The 17,149-nt window shown below is 46.0% G+C and overlaps 3 protein-coding genes across 3 annotated transcripts; 1 reads left to right on the top strand and 2 right to left on the bottom strand.

Annotated features, from left to right (window-relative positions):
- LOC128270334 (centrosomal protein of 162 kDa) lies at positions 1-4,940 on the bottom strand. Its single transcript, XM_053007736.1, has 5 exons — positions 4,514-4,940; positions 1,320-1,861; positions 1,042-1,256; positions 220-980; positions 1-139 (listed from the first exon to the last, which is right to left on the bottom strand). Exons 2-5 carry the CDS (start codon positions 1,643-1,645, stop codon positions 128-130), a joined length of 1,314 nt encoding a protein of 437 aa, XP_052863696.1. The 5' UTR covers positions 1,646-1,861; positions 4,514-4,940; the 3' UTR covers positions 1-127.
- On the top strand, positions 2,636-4,525 carry LOC128269967 (carboxypeptidase B-like). Its single transcript, XM_053007373.1, has 4 exons — positions 2,636-2,888; positions 2,984-3,172; positions 3,312-3,979; positions 4,045-4,525. Exons 1-4 carry the CDS (start codon positions 2,636-2,638, stop codon positions 4,291-4,293), a joined length of 1,359 nt encoding a protein of 452 aa, XP_052863333.1. The 3' UTR covers positions 4,294-4,525.
- Positions 4,941-5,582: 642 nt separating the features above from the next.
- Positions 5,583-8,227, bottom strand: LOC128268560 (protein scarlet). Its single transcript, XM_053005719.1, has 4 exons — positions 7,695-8,227; positions 6,585-7,459; positions 5,903-6,473; positions 5,583-5,820 (listed from the first exon to the last, which is right to left on the bottom strand). The coding sequence occupies exons 1-4, from the start codon at positions 8,113-8,115 to the stop codon at positions 5,648-5,650; spliced, it is 2,040 nt and encodes a 679-aa protein (XP_052861679.1). The 5' UTR covers positions 8,116-8,227; the 3' UTR covers positions 5,583-5,647.
- Between the last annotated feature and the right edge of the window lie 8,922 nt (positions 8,228-17,149).

Raw genomic sequence — 17,149 nt, 5'->3', positions numbered from 1 at the left:
CCTATTAAAAGTTATTGTCAAAAGGTAGAAGTCTTTCTTCTCTCGACCCCAGTACTTCGATGAACGTTAACCCACTCGTAACTTCGCCGCAGGTTCTATACCGTGACTCTATTCCGTGGTACTCTTGTCATTTTCTAAGCTAAAAAACGAAACAGGAAACACCGATATTTTACACTCCATTTCATAAAGTCAACCGTGTGAAACGATTTGTTTTCTTACATTTTGCGGGCCGTTATGGTTCATTTTGATACTCTTCGCTTTTGGTTGGGCTCCTTCTCGCAGCAAGCTTCCATCGACATTAGTTTCCACACAACCCAGTACGGGTTTACGAACATTCACCGGTGACTTACCACTGTCTACCATTACGAGTACTTCTTTCTTTTTCTGTAATTTTTTTATCGTCTTCTTACACTCCTCTACCTCACGTGTTAATCGCTGCATAGCTTTCTCCTTGAGTGCCAAGTCCACCCGCATACCGCCAATGGTTGCTAGCAAATGAGCGTCTTCCTTATTCTGTGATGACACCCGTCTTGTCTGTTGCTGGCGAATAGATAAGGGTTTCACAACCAAATTCTCCGTCTGCACCATTACCGAGCGTCTCGTTTTAGATAGTTTCAGCGGGATATGGCAATCAGTTTGTGTACCGTTAGAGACGACATTTTTTAACGCACTATTGTTTGCCGCGCTACTGCTAATGCTAGCAAGCTCTTCCATTTGATGAATAATGCGTTCGTTTAGCTTGGAGTTGATTTGCTGTAAGCTTAGCACTTGCATCTCCAAATCACGAATGTGTGTCTCGTACTTGACTTGCACCGAATTGAAGCGTGCTTGTACATCGCATAGGTTGCCATGTGAATTGGTGTTGTAGTGTGGCGTCTTCTTAATATCGGTATCCAGCTGCATCTTTGAACAACCGGGAGTTTCCTGTAGGCACCGTGACACGTCACTACCCGACCTGCCGTCAGTTAGCTTTGTGGCGACTGAGTAAAAATCACACACTGGTTAAAGGTAACTTAACGGATTATACTAGTGAGAGCATACCTATAAGACCGTAAATGGAATCCGGGTTTTTTCGCATCAAAATGCGCTCCATCTCGCGACATTGTCGTTGAAGATCCTGTATGGTTTTTGTTCCCTTCTCGTTACAGTCCTGTAGCCTTTTTTTGTCGATCCGCGCATCATCAAGCTCAGCTTGTAGTAGATTCTGCAGCTCAAGGGCAAAGTTACGATCACTTCGAGCCAATTTCAGCTCAGATCTGAAAAAAAAAAAATAAAACCTCTCGCTGTTTTGGACTAAACGAATCTGTTATTCAGCATACCTAAGCACATCGGCACACTTTGTTAAATGCTGGATATCGAATTCCAATTTATCGTACTCTTCTTGCTTCGCGCTGTAGTGGTCGCGCAGGGTGCGGTGAGCTTGAGAAAGCGTTTCGTACTGGATCTTAAGACTGTGATATCGCTCCTGACTATCTTTCACTTGCTCGGTGAGATTTAATAACTCGTTCTCCAGATTACGGTACTTCGAGACGATAAACGTTTCGGTGCCGTTTTCCAGCAGCCGCAATGCTTCGTGCACCGGGGATGGTTGCGTCCCTTTGTCACAAGTCCGTGGAAGGTTTGTGGTCTGATTTTGGGCGTGCATTGGTGGTCAGGAGATTCCCGTATCGCCATTCATCGACTCGGCTCCTAAGCAGTCCCGATTAGTAGCATTGATTGTTGAAGTCAGCATCCTAATTGTTGGCCGTACGTCGAGGACAGTGCTTTGATTTTCGAGTTCGACGTTGCTGAATTCGTTATTTGTTGAGCAGATCGTTCTATATGTGTTATTTTGCATGCGATTGACGCATGTTTGCTGGATCTTTTATAGGACCAAAATAGACACGAATTTAACATTATTTTATGCAAAACAACCTTCATTACAACTATATAGCTACGAACCTAAATAAATAAAAAATATGGAAAAACTAGTAAACATACTGTACTATACAACACCAAGTAATGGTGGTGAACATGGGAGACCGTGAAATCGGTATGTTTCATCGTCGGCTATAGCTCATGGCAGATGGCTTTCGTAAAAAACAAAGAATTTCGCACAATTCATCCTCTCAATTTTTTTGTAATTCAAGTAATATTACCAAAAATACAAGTTATTACTAAATGGCAAAGGTATGTGCTCAGGGGCATAGAAAAACAAAATTACTTCCATCACATGAAATCGTAACTCAAAATTCCATTCTTAACCGGCATTGGTTGAGAGAAACCTCGCCAGATCGGAATTTGCAAGTGTATATCTGCTCCTCTGCTTTCATTCCCTTCTAACGTCCTACGTTGGCCTCAATTGATGACGAATAAGAACACAAAACAAACGGGACTCTTAACACGTTTTAAAGAAGTAAGTTCCACGCATACAGAGTTGAATGACTGATGCTCAACGACACGCATATCGCTGTCTTCAGTCGGGCCTCAAGAAGATTGTTTAAAAGGCAGGAGCATTGTCCCCATGGCGGGCAGTTGAAAAAACCACGCATTATAAAAAACATTCCACGTTCCGGCGCGTGTGTTTCCATGGTGGAGGAACATCAAATCGAGGCAAGAGAAAAATAGTGCTATTCGAGGTCACCCGTACATCAGTATGACAACCAACCGGATTTTACTATGCGTAACGCTGCTAACCGTGTCGTTTGTGAACCAACATAAGCTCCTGGAGGCTTATGCAGTTGAAGGCGCGACTATTACAGGGCCCATCGGGCGTAATCTTTCCAACACCATCCAACATGAGAATACTGCAGATCAACCGGTAAAGTACAACGGAGCTCAGTTGTGGCGCATCGCCTACGACATTCAGCTTAACAAAAATGCGGTTTCAGAGTTACAGGATAGATTCAGTAAGCACGTAGAGGAGGGAAAAGTTAAGTGTGACGGTATGCTCAAGTATTAAATTGGTTTCGGTACTTTTTTTTCTCGCCCTTCCAAAACACAGAGGCCTCCCGGTGGAGTACCAACACAACATCCGTCGATATATTCATGGCGCACCGAATGATAAAACCAGCTGAGTGTTTCTTGCGCTCCAAAAACGTGTCTTATGAAGTGGTAATTGAAGATCTACAACGGGCTATCGATGCAGAAAATCCATCTTTGGTCGAGACAGAACTTTGGGAGAATCGAAATGGTGAGAATATACGAGGTCCGGGGAGGGGTGGTGGCCGCAATACTGCCGAAGCGTCGATAAGACGGAACTAACAGTTGAATTGTTGATAAATGGATTTATAAAATTTTTGCTTTCTCTATTTCGTGGTGTTATTTACTAGGTCACCGCATGACGTGGACTGCTTACCATCGACTGCAGGACATATATGACTGGATGGACTATCTGGCGAAAACGTACCCGGACATATGTAGCACCAAGAGTATAGGTAAAACGGTACACGGAAGGGAACTGAGAGTCATCAGAATTTCGAATGGAAATCAAACCAACAGTGCCATCTGGATCGACGGTGGTATACACGCACGTGAATGGATTAGTCCTGCAACGGTGACCTACATCGCAAACAATTTGGTTGAGGACTGGGAAAATCACCCCGATTACATTAAAAACATCGACTGGTACATACTCCCGGTGCACAATCCTGATGGTTACGAGTACACGCATCAGTACGACCGTCTCTGGCGTAAGAACCGCGGCGGATTGCAGTACGGACCATGCGCCGGTGTTGATCTTAATCGAAATTATGGTTACAAATGGGGTGGACAGGGCACATCGAAACAGCCATGCTCGGAGATCTTCGCCGGTTCTGGTCCTTTTTCGGAACCGGAAACCAAAGCTGTCAGTCAGTTCATGGAACAGTCAACCGCTAACTGGAAAGGGTTTTTGACATTTCACAGCTACGGACAGTACATACTTTATCCGTGGGGATACGAGCAGGTTGTGCCACCAGACCATGCGGATCTAAAGCGCGTCGGAGATGCCGCAGCAGAGGTAGGTTCAAAGAGTGGCTGGCAACCAAACAATACTTTTACAACATTTTCTTATGTAATTCCTAGAAAATTCAACGATCCAGTGGTATGCGCTACACGGTGGGACCATCCGGCAGTACGCTCTATCCTGCCGCTGGTGGTTCAGATGACTGGGCCCGCGGCGCATTACGCATAAAGTACGCTTACACGGTGGAACTGCGAGACACTGGCCGTTATGGGTTTGTGCTTCCAGCACGCCAAATTCAACCTACTAGTGAGGAAGCAGTAATGTTTGTCGATATAATTGCACAAGAAGTTGTTAAGCTTGAGGCGTAATGTGTATTCATAAACTAATAAGGTTTCCGACAGAAGCCACAAACATTGTGTGTGGCAAGGTACTGGACTAAACCTATCGTAAAAGGTACTATATAAGACAAAAAAAGAGCAAACACAAAATTTCGTTCGCATCCCGACTAATTTTACATAACCGTCTTTAGATGAAAGTTTTACTCAACAACAAAACGAATTGTATGTGGTTGAAGCAAAATACACTTACATCAATCCGGTCCACGCACGCCACATCCTTCTGTTCGGTGATGTCCAAACCTTCGAGCAGACCGCTCCAAAGCTCGTCACACGAAACTTCTAGCACTGTTTGGGACTTGCTGTCGACATTTTCACCGCCTTTTGCAAACAATGGTTGCTGGTGTATCAACAACTCGGCCTCTTGCAAAATATCGTCCACACTGCGGTTATCTGCTTCGCTTGTCCAGTTGTTTACATCATTGGCGAAAACGTCCTTATCCAAATCGAGATCGGCGGTTTCTTCGTTCAAGTAGGCGGATTCCTTGAAGAAAATTAACAACTCACGCAGCACATACTCCCGAAACGAAGCGTCACTGTTCCGCCTAACGTTTTCATATAATTGCGTTAATTCAGCTTCTCCGTGTTCTGCACTCATGTTGACGATTGCTTAATTGCTGTGTTCCGCTCGGCTCTAAGTTTGTTATTTTGTGGAATAAAACGGCGCTGTAAGTTCGTTGTAAAACACATACAGAAACAAATGTGCCATTCCCCACAACTGTGGACAACTACGAACAGTCCTCCAATGCGGATAAAAAAGCTCAGATGCCAAAGATTGTATGTGTCATTGGTAGGTTAAGGTAGGACACGCTGGCGTTTATAAATACGGGTTCGTTTACAGAATATGTTTTTTTACGGCGAAACTACGATATAGCAATGCTAGAAAAAACCTGCAATCGTATTTGTTTGGCGCTTGCCGCTTGGTTGAACGCTTCGTTCAGATAATAATGTGTAAAAATGTGTAAAACTCTCTTTCCGTCCGTTGTTATGTTGAAAGGAAACCCATCCGCTGTACCACCATCACCATCAAAGACAACGAAATTGAACATCGTTTATGCTTTGTTTATCAAAACATAAAACATGTTGGAATGAAGTACGAATACCAATACACCATCCGTGGATATTTTCATGGCCCACCGTATGATTAAAGAAGCTGAGTTGATTCTAGTGGAGCTGTCGTGATGCACTGATGTGAATCGAGCAAAAATTGAAATATGTTCAGTAATTTCGATCGGAATTCAGATTATGTTTCGGCAGTGAAAAATGGTTTTTTTATTTCATCTCTCAAACATCGACAAATGTCCAGTACGGTACGCTCCACGCTCTTCTAACGTTTCGCTTTGCGCCTTAAGAAAAGGTAACCAAGAATGTGAAAACAAAAGTACAGAACTACCATTGCACCAACGTTGACCCATAGGTGAGTTTCATTGAAGCTGTAATACGCTAGTACTTCGTGACCAGATTCTAAGCATGGTAGTTTTTCGCTTGCAGTAGAGCATGCTGTAAAGATAGATAAATTTTATAATGTTGCAGTTACAGTTTTGGGTTCGTTTCTCTAGGTAAATGCTGCTTCAAAACTTACTTATATTTGTCACACCGTCCCACTGTACGATGGACATTGCCTCGTTGGCGTACATCATCCAGGAGATGTAAGGGAGCCATTGCATCGCAACCGGCATGGTACCAAGCTGTATGAAGACACCGGAAGTAATCATCAGGATGTAGTCGAACGGTACTAGGTACGCCAAAGCTAATGGCATCGAGTTGAAGGCAGCTGAAAAGAAGCAACCGCATGCCGTAGAAACGTTCATTACAAGCGTTGCGACAACGCTGGTCATGGCGAACGCATAAAACGAAGGACGAAGCGCGGCCAACCAGTACGCGATGAGTACGAATAACAATGGTTCCAAGATGAGACCGGGCAACATTGCTGTAACGTTGGCCACGTAGTACTGCGAAGTATTGTACAGTCCGTTTTTAGTTTCACGTATAAACAGAGGGAATGTCTCGGGGAACACGGACAAAACCGAGTACATTGGCGAGAAGGTGTTCTCTGAGATCAGGATGAATAAAATGCCTTGGATCGCCTGCACTCCGAGCTGTGTTGTGTCGATCGCGCCGGAAAAGCAGAGTCCGGCCATAATCGCAATTGCCTGTTGGAAGATTAACATTCGGTTAGCCATACCTCGCTCTTACCCTTGCCCATGCACACTAGGGTCTTAAGGGCTGGCGTCTTAACAGCGGTAATGTTTCTTGGAACTCACCATCTTCTGAAGAAAGCGAAGGTACTGCACAGTTGGATTCCGAACCACGGTTAACCAAGTGCGATACGTTAGCCATAGAGTTGTATAGAACCAGGAAGGTGGCGCTGCCAGATGCTGCTCATCGTTGATACTAAACTCGCCAGTTTCAGCCATGTGTATCTCGAGGTTTATCAGCACATCCCGCTGACCAGCGGCTTCGCTGACGGCGAAGAGATCGCACATCCGCTGTGCGGAGCGTTGCGAAGCCTTCTCGAAGCCGGGCGTCGTCGCCAGGGCTCCGATCAAAAATTCCGCCGGGTTGTAGTTCGGTGGACACTCAAAGTTATGTTGAGCAAAAAATTGGAGCGCATCGTGCGGTTTCCCGGCGTAGGCAACGCGTCCTTCGGCCAGCAACATTACCTGATCAAACATCGAGAACAGTTGGCTCGATGGTTGATGTATCGTGCATATGATCGCTGTACCACGTTTAGCTAGCTGTTGAAGCGTCGACACTAGAGCTTGTGCGTTGAACGAGTCCAAACCAGTGGTAGGCTCGTCACAGAACAGGATGGTCGGTTTGGTCAACAATTCGGTGGCGAAGGCAAGTCGTTTTTTCTCACCACCGGACAGCATCTTGCCCTCGCCCGCCTCGCCGATGCGTGTCCGGGCACACCGGGTCAGCCCGGTACGGTCCAACAGTTCGCGTATAATCTGATCAACAGCCTTGTTGCTAACGGTGCGATCCAGCTTTAGTTTGGCCATAAAATGCAAATGCTCACACACCGTCAGTGTGCTGACAAACAGGTCATCCTGGTGCACGAATCCGCTAAGCCGGTACATGAAAGGTCCGATCGAATGCCCATTAATTAGAATGTCCCCCTGAACGACGGTTCCCGCTAGCAAAAGCGTGGAGCGTGGTTGATGTTCCCAATGTAATCGCCGAGAGTGCGTTGCACGACGATCGGCACAAGTGGCAACGTAACCATCGAAGAGATCACCAGGAATAGAGCAAGAAAAAAGGTACTTAGAACAGGTCTTGTAAGTGTAGCAATGCTACGGCGCACTTGGGAGGCTTCTATGGTTTTTTTCTCGAAATGTTTTCACTAGCCATGGCAGCTAGGAGGAACTTACGTTGCGTACGGTACGCTAGCGCCGCCATCAGTGTGCTCTTCCCGGCGCCACTTGAGCCCATTAGCGCTATCAGCGATCCAGGAGTAACCGCACCGCTCACGTTGTTGATGATGCGTTTGATCGATGGCTTACTGGATCCTTTAAGCCCGATTTGAGTTGTTGACGTTGCGTATACGCACAGGTCCCGCCATACCAGTGTGGCACCCTGTTCACTTGGAGACCAGTAGCTGTAGCTGCGCAGAGAAGCTTGATAGAAACGAGAACCACCACCAGACAGGGGGGGCGACGTGCTGGTCAGAGGCAAACAGACCGGTCGGCGTCCAAAACTGTCGTCGGATTGTGATTGCACCTTGCTTGACGACAGCTTCTTGCCTCCGTTGCCGACCATGTTGAGCAGTTTGATTGCCGATTGCTTAGTCATATTCTTACGCGTCGCTCTACGATCATCAGTAAAAGTTGCGCAATCCTCACAATACACGTGTTGCCCAATTCACTGCTTCATTTCACCTCGATAACCACTGTGTTGACGGAAGCACTAGCAATAGTTCAAATCCAAGATGTGTCGTCCACCCTGTGCGATCGACTGAACGATTCGTCTTAAACTGATTCACAACCAGAATGTGTATCATCTGCTGGGGGTAACGGAGCTAGTATGTAGCTAATAATGGAGAATTAATGCCAGGAAAGAGAGAGAGAAAGTACGTAACCGATACAAACCGTGACGGCGAAATCAATACCACAAGGAAGGAATGCAAGTGCCGGCAGTTCTGGGGATTCTTTGGTCGCCTGTGGCCGCTCATTAGCTGTAGTGAGCGATTAGTGCCTCGCGAACGCCTTGCTGAAATATCACTACCAGTGGGACCAGGAAGCAATGCTTTGGACCAGGAAGAAACGCTTTTTCTACCGTTACACTGTACTCAGGAATTTATATTTTAGCACTTACGCTAAACTATTTCATTACGATCGCTTGCTGTTTGCTGTACGATACGAAAGAATCGCTTGCCAAAGCCACTTTTGCATCCGAATCGAACGACTTACCTGTAATGAATCCATACAAATTCGGCCTTGTTTCACCGAAGCAGAAACCAATGACTGTGGCATGCATACAGTGCGACAAAAAAACTGTTGCTTTAAACCGTTCAGGAACTTTAATTCCAAAAATATATTTTCCAGCCGTTTTTTGTCTTCATTATTGGTTTGTACTAGCTGATTGGCGTTAGTTCCTTTCTACGAAAAATGTTCGACACTCGATAAGTTTACAACTTATCTTACGAGTCTTAGAGCATGTTCATCGCACTGTGTAATACCAACAACCTGGTATAATAGCTGTGAACATTCGTCGTCTCTAGGACGCCCGGAATGGTTTTGTAATTAGTAGTAAGTTTCATTCAAAATTCTATTAAATCAATACAATCAATATCATATTTGACCAAATGACTACTTATAATTTCGCAAGGATCGTAAAATACAACTCCTATTAAAGTAAAAAAAAGGCACGTATATTTTTTTTAGCTCTCCGACTGTGTGCATCACATGACCGATTCCGCCTTACTACTCTTTCAACCTTTCCTTTCCTTATTGAACCTTATTTAAGCGTGTCCTTCTCTTCCACGCTAGCAACGACCAATTCACGATTGACCTATAGAAAAAATGTTAATAGGATGACATAATGGAAGGCAATGGAGGCCGTGGTGTTAACGCATTAACTGTGTGCCTATAATGTAACCGGAATTTAAAAAGAAAAAACAATGTGGGAAAAATAAGCGACTTGTTAAGGATTTGTTTTAGAGAAGGCTACGTAACCCTACTTTGAATGTTCGCATTCAAGTTGTTACACGTTGTTTGCGTTCGAAACGACTTACAAATAATTATTTTCCATTTTCCGTTTATCCTCCTCCTCCCTATCCCGCACAGGTTCTATATGATACTAGCTGCCCCGATAGACTTCGTACTGTCTCCTTGTTTTCGTCTTTGAGCAGCAGCAGTCCTTAAGAACAGAAGTCTTTCTGACTCAATCTTCGCGTACATGTCCACTACATATTGGAGGAAGAGCGCGCGACATTTCAAAATACTGTTTTCTGTGTCCAAGCGAATCATGAGCCGATAGGCGTAATAGTGTTCATTAAACTCACTTTTTTAGCTGTTTTCTCACCTTTCAGAGGATTAACCATTTTGATATTGAAATGATACCCATCCTCTTCTTCTTCTTCTTCTTTGGCGCTACAACCGCTGAGCAGTCTTGGCCTGGCACCAGAGACAATGCTAATCTCTGATGCTCTTCTGTAACATTTAATTTTTACGGACGGGATTGTTAGCCCCGCGCCAACCCCCCTCTATCACGCCGGTATCGGAAATCGAAACCATGGCCGGTTGAGTTACAACCGATCCCGGGATTCGGAACCACGGCCAGCTGCGCTGACAGCGAAGAGCACTACCGACTGCTCTATCAGCGGGGGTACAGACAGAATTTGATTTTTATATATATAAAGATGGGGGCCACACTGGCTCGGCGATCCGTTTGGATCTGCGGCGATGGTTTTGTATGTTTATTGCGATTCGAAAATAATTGATTTCAGATAACGGGGCAAATAGTCGTGAGTCTGTTAGCTGTCTAGCTATACGTTCAGTTTTGGCGTCAAAATCCTGATCAGTTACAGTGAGGCACAGCGATCATCAATGTTTGGCACTGCAGATGTAATTGAAAGAAGGAATAAAAAACCAAATTGTTTATGCCACCCAATTGAAGGCCCCTAGCCACATCGACTTTCGCCTTTGAAGTTTTTTGCTGCAGTCGGCAGATAATGTAGAGAGCGGTAGATATTTACTACGGCTCATTTGTGTCGAAAATGAAGAACTTTTATTCGAGTCGGGTTTGGCCTATAACGTCTGCTACTTTGCATAGCAGGGTTTGCAACATTTTTGTCGATGAGGCTGAGGCTTTATTTTTGTCGATATACAAGGCGGCGCGCGTTACAAGCAGACCGTCCATCGTTACACTGTGTCGTTTGGCGCTGTGTGTCCCTGTCGCTGGCTTGGACGCGCCGCCACAACCGAACGCACACCAGTCCGCTGCCTGACAACGCAATGTGTGTGTGTGTTGGTGAACGACGGTGTCAAATCGTGGCAGCTCCAGCATCTTCGCTACACACACCTTCGTTAGTGCGTGCCTGAACGTTCGCTTGTGAGGTGCCGTTTCGGACTTTGAGTTTGTGGCATTTTGTTTCTTCTTTCTGTATTTTCGCCTGGGATGCCTTCGTCCGACAAACCGCGAGATTAGGTAAGTTTTAAAGATGAACAACCAGCCAACAACTGGCGGCCGTCCTTGCCTCTAGCGCCGCATCTTGACGGTGGTGCTCCAGGTCATCAGCATCATCACCTGTTGTGTGTATTAATTTTGGCTGCATTTGCACGGTTGGTCTCCCTCTCTCTCTCTCTCTCGCTCTCTCTCCCCCCCCCCCCCCCCCCCGGCTTCTCTCCGTTGTTTGCATTGCAATCTGTCGTGTGTTTTTGCCGTCCTTCAATGTGCTCGTGCCGTCGTCTACGACACAACACAACACTGTATCTCCACGAATGGGCCCAAAAGGGAAAGTAGTTGGCCTAAAGTCTAACACCCACTGCCAGAGAAAGCGGGATTTGTTGTTTTTCTCCCGCTCTCTCGTTCTATATTGCTCTTTTTCTCTCTCTCTCTCTCTCTCTCTCTCTCTCTCTTTCTCTCTTTCTGCTGCTGCCTCTCACTCTGTTATTCGATCTTTTTTCCCGATCGGCCCGAACAATCGGAACAAGTGTAATCTTATCATAGGATAAAATTGGTCCAAATTAAGGTGATTGATGCCTCTCGGTCACAGCCGGGACTACTGTATGTGTTCCGTGTTCCTCAACATTGCCCCACAGGGATCTTGGTGAAAACAATCACAAAATTGTAACATCTATGGATAACACCGTTTCCTGCGTTCGCTCTACTTTCTATAGTACCAACTGTGCGCGTGGCAACCAACCGAACGGCCTTGTATGGGTGTGTGCGTGTGCGTAAATTTGCTTATTACATACACATCATTTTTTAAATACATCAGCGACCGTCGAAGGGAGATGCGCGCGGCGAGACCCTCTGGTGTTCGCTATGGAGGTAGCATATCTTGCTCTAAATGTTTTGTTTCGATTCGATCACGGTCTGTAGTTGACTAATGTTCTACGTTCTACGTTTCGTTTCAATTACTGGTTTGCCGAGGTGAATTCGATGCTCGTATGACACGTTCTAAACGACACTGTACTGATGTCTGCAGGACAAATACCTGCTATGTTCCAGGGGGAGCCAACCAAATATGTTCCAAATTGTCAAGAACTGTCCATCCGTGGTCTGAACTGATGAATCCGTGCGCTTTGCCGATGGTATCACGCAGAAGGATTGCACCGAACGATGTTGAGAGATATGATCGACAGCCGGGCTCCGCGAAGCGTGCGCAATGTTCTGCAGGGTTTTTTGTGTGTTTATTTTCGACCCCTGTCAAACGCTGACGGCTTTACTCGGGAATCTTTTTTGCACCGTCGGCATGTTTTTACACCAGAGAAGTGTCTAAAAGATTTGTTTTAAAGTCCAACAACTTAAAGAATAATTTAACGCTGTAAAGAAACTCTGGTAACATGAACGCTACGCACATCACGTGCCTCTGGAGTGTGCCAGCGTGTTGTGTCATGGCATTGATTTCTCGACCTAATCCGCGCGCGTGGGTTGAGCAGTGCAGGCATCTATGATAACAAAAAGTTCAACCATTTAAAAAGGGGAAGCTACCTGTCGGCTAACTGACCGCCATATCGGCCGCATGCAAATTACCTGCTCAAGGGACGAACGTTCGTCACGGGGCTAAATTCGTGCTCGGCACATTCCAACGCCGCTGCTCGGCCCCGGCGGTAACTATGGCGGGGTGTCTATCGCAGAATTAAAAACGATCCACGCGCACGATCATCACGCTCATATGCCACAAAATAATTGGCTTGACAATGGTGAGGAGCGAAATAGGGACAGTACGTGCTGCGGTTTACTAATACGAGTGGGTCCCCCCCCCGCTACACAGCCTAATTTGATGACATCCCAATTGAATTGTCTGTTAATGAATGATAGAGTTGATAGAGCAGTCGGTGTAACGCTTGCCGTTGTTACGTAGGTGTGAGGGCCTGGTGAACCAGGTCCATCGCAACCAAAGCGAAATATTCACTTTGCAACGATTATGCTGTGCATATGGTGGGATATGAAAGGTGTCGTGTGATATGAGCTTTCAGAACCTAATGAAGTTATTGAAGGACAATCCCATCGGCAACAATTAATGCATTTTATGGAAAGTTTGGCCTCATTCGGAATATTACTTGTTCCGTTGCATGAGTAACGATTTGGCAGCACAGCAGGTCACTGCTGATGAACGTATAGAAAAATAGGTCTCTAATTGGACCGCTCCTAAAGATAAGACGTTCTATCGACGCGGAATCGAGGAACTACCTGCAAGATGGAGGAAAGTAGTAGCTAACGACGTGTAATACTTTCATCGAGGTAGTCATACGTTTTGTTGTTGTAGTTAGGTCACAAATGTCGAACAAAATTCGAACTAATTAATTTGCAAACCTAATAGTACCGGGAGGAAACAGAGTCAAATATCTAGCCCCTAGACCTCTGGTGAATGACATTTTCAAACCCTCCAGGCATTTTACATTAAAATCGGACCCAGACGATCGCTTCGGCGACAAGACAACTTTATCGCGGCAAGTCGAAGGTGTAACCCCGGAGGACGGATCATCTGAAATCTCACCCTGCTCCTTATAGAGCATGCCTTTTCAGCGACTTTCGGGCGTGGAAATAGTGTTCCGCTTCGGCGGCGTATTCGACGTCCGGGAAGCTGGTAGTGCACGTAATAATTCGGACCAGTATAGCCGACAGTAGTAAACCCAGAGTAGATATGGTCTATCTAGCAGACCGTTAGGTGGGTTATCCGGATCCACAGATGCTCTAATCATTCTGACTCTTGCCACCCCCAAACCCCCCGTTCCACACCATCGCCAGCGTCAGCGTGGTGTGGTGGTGATTTATCTTTGGCCAAAATAATGACATAACGTCTCTCGGTTTTCCTTCTATCTCCGTAGCGCGCTGAAGGCAACACCCACACGACGTTCGACGACGGCCCTGTGCGAGAGTGGCAGACGAACCTTTTTCCGAACCGATGTGTGGGGGAGTACCACCACCCCGACCGGCAGCAGCAGCACAAGACCGCAGACAGCTACAACCCACCGCGACCGCGACCGAGGGTGAGGACGGCAAAGGGGCGGCCAGCCGATCGTGCGCGCCAACATAACCCCAACTATGCCAGGCTACGGCTATGGTGTGAGTTTAGAAAGTACGCACACCACGGCGTGCCCGTGCGGATGTTCGGTGTGCGCCGCACTGCTGTCCTGTGAACTCCACCGCACCACTGCGAACCGCGAAAGCGGCGGCGGCAGCGGCGGCGACGGCGGCAGAAAACAGCCAACTACCGGCCTCGGCCACGGCCGCGTGGTTTGCCTTTCTCAAGCCCCGCGGAACCCATCCGCGGTTCTGTGAAGCTGTGTATGTGCCCAAGCATGTGTGCGGTCGATAGTTCCGTGTGACGGCATGCCACGACAGACGCACACAGGAACCTTCCTCCAGCCCTCCGCAACTCCCCGCAAACGGAACGGTGTCCATCGGTCGCTCGTCGCCTTATGTGTGTGCGTGATTTTCCTGTATTTCAGTGTGTATGCATTTGAGTGTGTGTGAGTGCGTTTGTTTAGTTTTCTTTATATTTGCCATACTGTCGCTTCCGTGCGCCGTGCCCGGCGTTTCGAAAAAACGTGGAACAAAACAAGCGAAGAGGACCTAATGGGGTTTGGCAGCCCACAACAACAACACACACCGGTTAGCGCCACCCACCTGTGATTTCCAGTGCCTGTGTCCTGTCGCGTTTGCATAGTGCGCTCGAGCAACAATGAATGAGTTTGGCCCGCGCGCTTTCGGCGCTCAGGACATTATGTGCCATCCAGCGGGAATGGCGAGGAGGCGCCCCTCGACTGCAACGATGCCTTTAGCGTCGGTCTGACGTGTGCAGCAGTGTGTTGAACGCGGTGCACCCGAGCACCCGAGCAGGGAAGGCAAGAAATCGAATGCTTGGCCTCCAGCGCCCCTACTACGGGCAGTGGCGTCCATCATCCAACCATCAACCTACCTACGTCAACCTGTCAACCGACAATCAAAGTGGTCAAAAGCAAGGCCGGCCGCTGTTATCAGTCCCCCTCCCCCCGGCTCGTAAGCATTTCGGGAGCTTCAGGAACCATTCAGGCGCCAAGCGCATTCGGCAACGCCGGTATAACGTCGGCAGCACAACATGTGTGCCCGTTCGGCAGTGCTAGTTCTTGGTGACGGTTCCGTCTGTTGGCCGCGGCACCTTCGTAAGTACTCAACTTCGCCATCAACTAGCGCCATCTAGGTCGTAAGCGCAATGCATTATCTGCTGCACTCAGAGGTGTGCAATGCACTTTAAATGGTTTGAGGCGGAAAGTACACACGCAAATTCGAACAAAAGCCACACTGGAAACGTGCTTATACCAATGCAATCGAGGGTTATCATCCGAAGAACACATTTTTTTACCACTGCTCAAGTACTAGGTGTAGGACTTAATGCTTGCCATTTTAAAATAGATGGCGGTACTCTATATGAAGAACTGATGAGCTCCGTTCCACTCACGCCGCCGGCCATGGTTTCGATTCCCGATACCGGCGTGACCGGCGTGACAGCGGATAATGTTGATCCTTCGTTTTGAAACCCAATTAAACCCACCCCAGCTGAGAGCCAGCCGCGGAAGTCGCATGCCCGGAATTATTAGATAAACATAAATTCGAACCAATTTCGAGGCACATTGTTATATGTAAAGACTGCGCATCTAACAATAAAAAGATACATCCCGTAATCCCACATTCAATGATATTTCATAAAGTGTAGTAAAGTTCTACGCGTCATAGAAAAAATACCTAGAATATGAAATGCCAGAACATAACACTCGGTTCGCCAAACGGTTCAATGATTGTGTATCCGGTATATTTTGAATTAGGCTTTATTGCTGCGAATGTGCAATACTTCCACTCAAATAGCAAATGCATCGGCTCAATGAAGTTGAAGTTCTCCCACAGTTCTCTGCCTGAGGTGCATTGTGATTTCTTTACCTATACTATGTTTTATGCGGTTCTAATGAGTAGTCGTTGAACCGATTATTCACCAACGCTATGTCCGTGTCGTGTTGTTGCTTTGGCTAGACGGACAATAGTAGGCGATAATTTTCTGCACATGTTGTTAGTCGATCGATTGTTAAAAATAGGTTGTGCATTTTGCGCTACTTGTTGCAACCTACGCTTCATATTTTGTGCATTAACTGCACTATCGTGCCCGGAGTAAAGTGTTTTCAATTCGTTTAAAAATAGCCATCAACCGAGTGGCCGATTGAACAAAGTTTGCTTTGTTGGTTTTGTGGTGTTGTTTGATTTCGACTCAAACTTTAGCGTTTGATCTCAGTACCACATTGAATTTCGTATGACGCCGAAAATCTGGTGCAATCAAGTATTGCGCAGTCATAAATATGGTCCGGTCCGTTGTTCTAAGATTAAAAAACAAAAAAAGTATAGCGCAGACGTAAAATGTATCCATACACCATATTGTTTACTCACGTGTCCTTAAACAACACTGTAACACAAATGTCGAAAAATAATCTCCCCAAGTAACAGTCACACCAGATAGTTCGTGACTTTTTCTCAGACACTATTAATTTATCGCACCAAATGAAGGGTTTAATAGAAAAAACCTATTGTTGAAGTTTCGTTTCATATTTTTGATGAGTGTTTACAATGAAAAATCTTTATTTCTTAACAAATATCTTCATCATAAATGCGGCTCTTAAGCTTACGAACATTAGTAACTTAACTTGGAAAAAAAGGATGGTATTTTACCATCGGGATGCTTTGAAACCACACTAACTCTGGACATTGGGTCTCTGGGCTGATGAATCGTTGGTATGATTCAACTACACTTCTGAGGAGTTGAACTTTTCTCCTATATGGGATTTAAATCAACATTGAAAAATAATAACAAAGGAATTATGGTCCAGGGATGTAGTTTTTACATAAAACGTACAAGCACCCCACACTTCCTGGTCGTGGTGACCCGATCTATTGCTGATTCATTACCACAAACAAGAAACTTCCCATGTCGTAAAACTAATTAACTGAAAGAGGATGTTTTTCTTCTGCAAACCGGGACTTTTTTCACGATGTTTCTATTTCAGTAGGTTTCAAAGGATACAACAATAATCCAAATTTATTGTTTTATAAGTCTGCAAGTAATCCGCAAACAAAATTCCATTCGCATCTCAAAATACTGATCCTAACACCTTTTTGGGCGATTTCTGGACAC

The sequence above is a fragment of the Anopheles cruzii genome, chromosome X, assembly GCF_943734635.1.
Source record: "Anopheles cruzii chromosome X, idAnoCruzAS_RS32_06, whole genome shotgun sequence".
Classification (NCBI taxonomy): domain Eukaryota; kingdom Metazoa; phylum Arthropoda; class Insecta; order Diptera; family Culicidae; genus Anopheles; species Anopheles cruzii.
Note: the sequence above shows the minus strand (reverse complement) of the source record. Positions and strands in the feature narration are given on the sequence as shown.

What these genes read in the sequence shown, in the direction of transcription:
- LOC128270334 (XM_053007736.1), bottom strand. Translation starts at nt 1,645, where the DNA reads ATGCACGCCCAAAATCAGACCACAAACCTTCCACGGACTTGTGACAAA. An exon ending in AAGTGTGCCGATGTGCTTAG is followed by an intron (nt 1,257 to 1,319) that starts GTATGCTGAATA and finishes TTTTTTTTTCAG; the next exon opens with ATCTGAGCTGAAATTGGCTC. An exon ending in TTCCATTTACGGTCTTATAG is followed by an intron (nt 981 to 1,041) that starts GTATGCTCTCAC and finishes ATTTTTACTCAG; the next exon opens with TCGCCACAAAGCTAACTGAC.
- LOC128269967 (XM_053007373.1), top strand. Translation starts at nt 2,636, where the DNA reads ATGACAACCAACCGGATTTTACTATGCGTAACGCTGCTAACCGTGTCG. An exon ending in AGAGTTACAGGATAGATTCA is followed by an intron (nt 2,889 to 2,983) that starts GTAAGCACGTAG and finishes TCCAAAACACAG; the next exon opens with AGGCCTCCCGGTGGAGTACC. An exon ending in TCGGAGATGCCGCAGCAGAG is followed by an intron (nt 3,980 to 4,044) that starts GTAGGTTCAAAG and finishes TGTAATTCCTAG; the next exon opens with AAAATTCAACGATCCAGTGG.
- LOC128268560 (XM_053005719.1), bottom strand. Translation starts at nt 8,115, where the DNA reads ATGACTAAGCAATCGGCAATCAAACTGCTCAACATGGTCGGCAACGGA. An exon ending in GCTAGCGTACCGTACGCAAC is followed by an intron (nt 7,460 to 7,694) that starts GTAAGTTCCTCC and finishes CGCTTTTGCTAG; the next exon opens with CGGGAACCGTCGTTCAGGGG. An exon ending in TTCGCTTTCTTCAGAAGATG is followed by an intron (nt 6,474 to 6,584) that starts GTGAGTTCCAAG and finishes ATCTTCCAACAG; the next exon opens with GCAATTGCGATTATGGCCGG.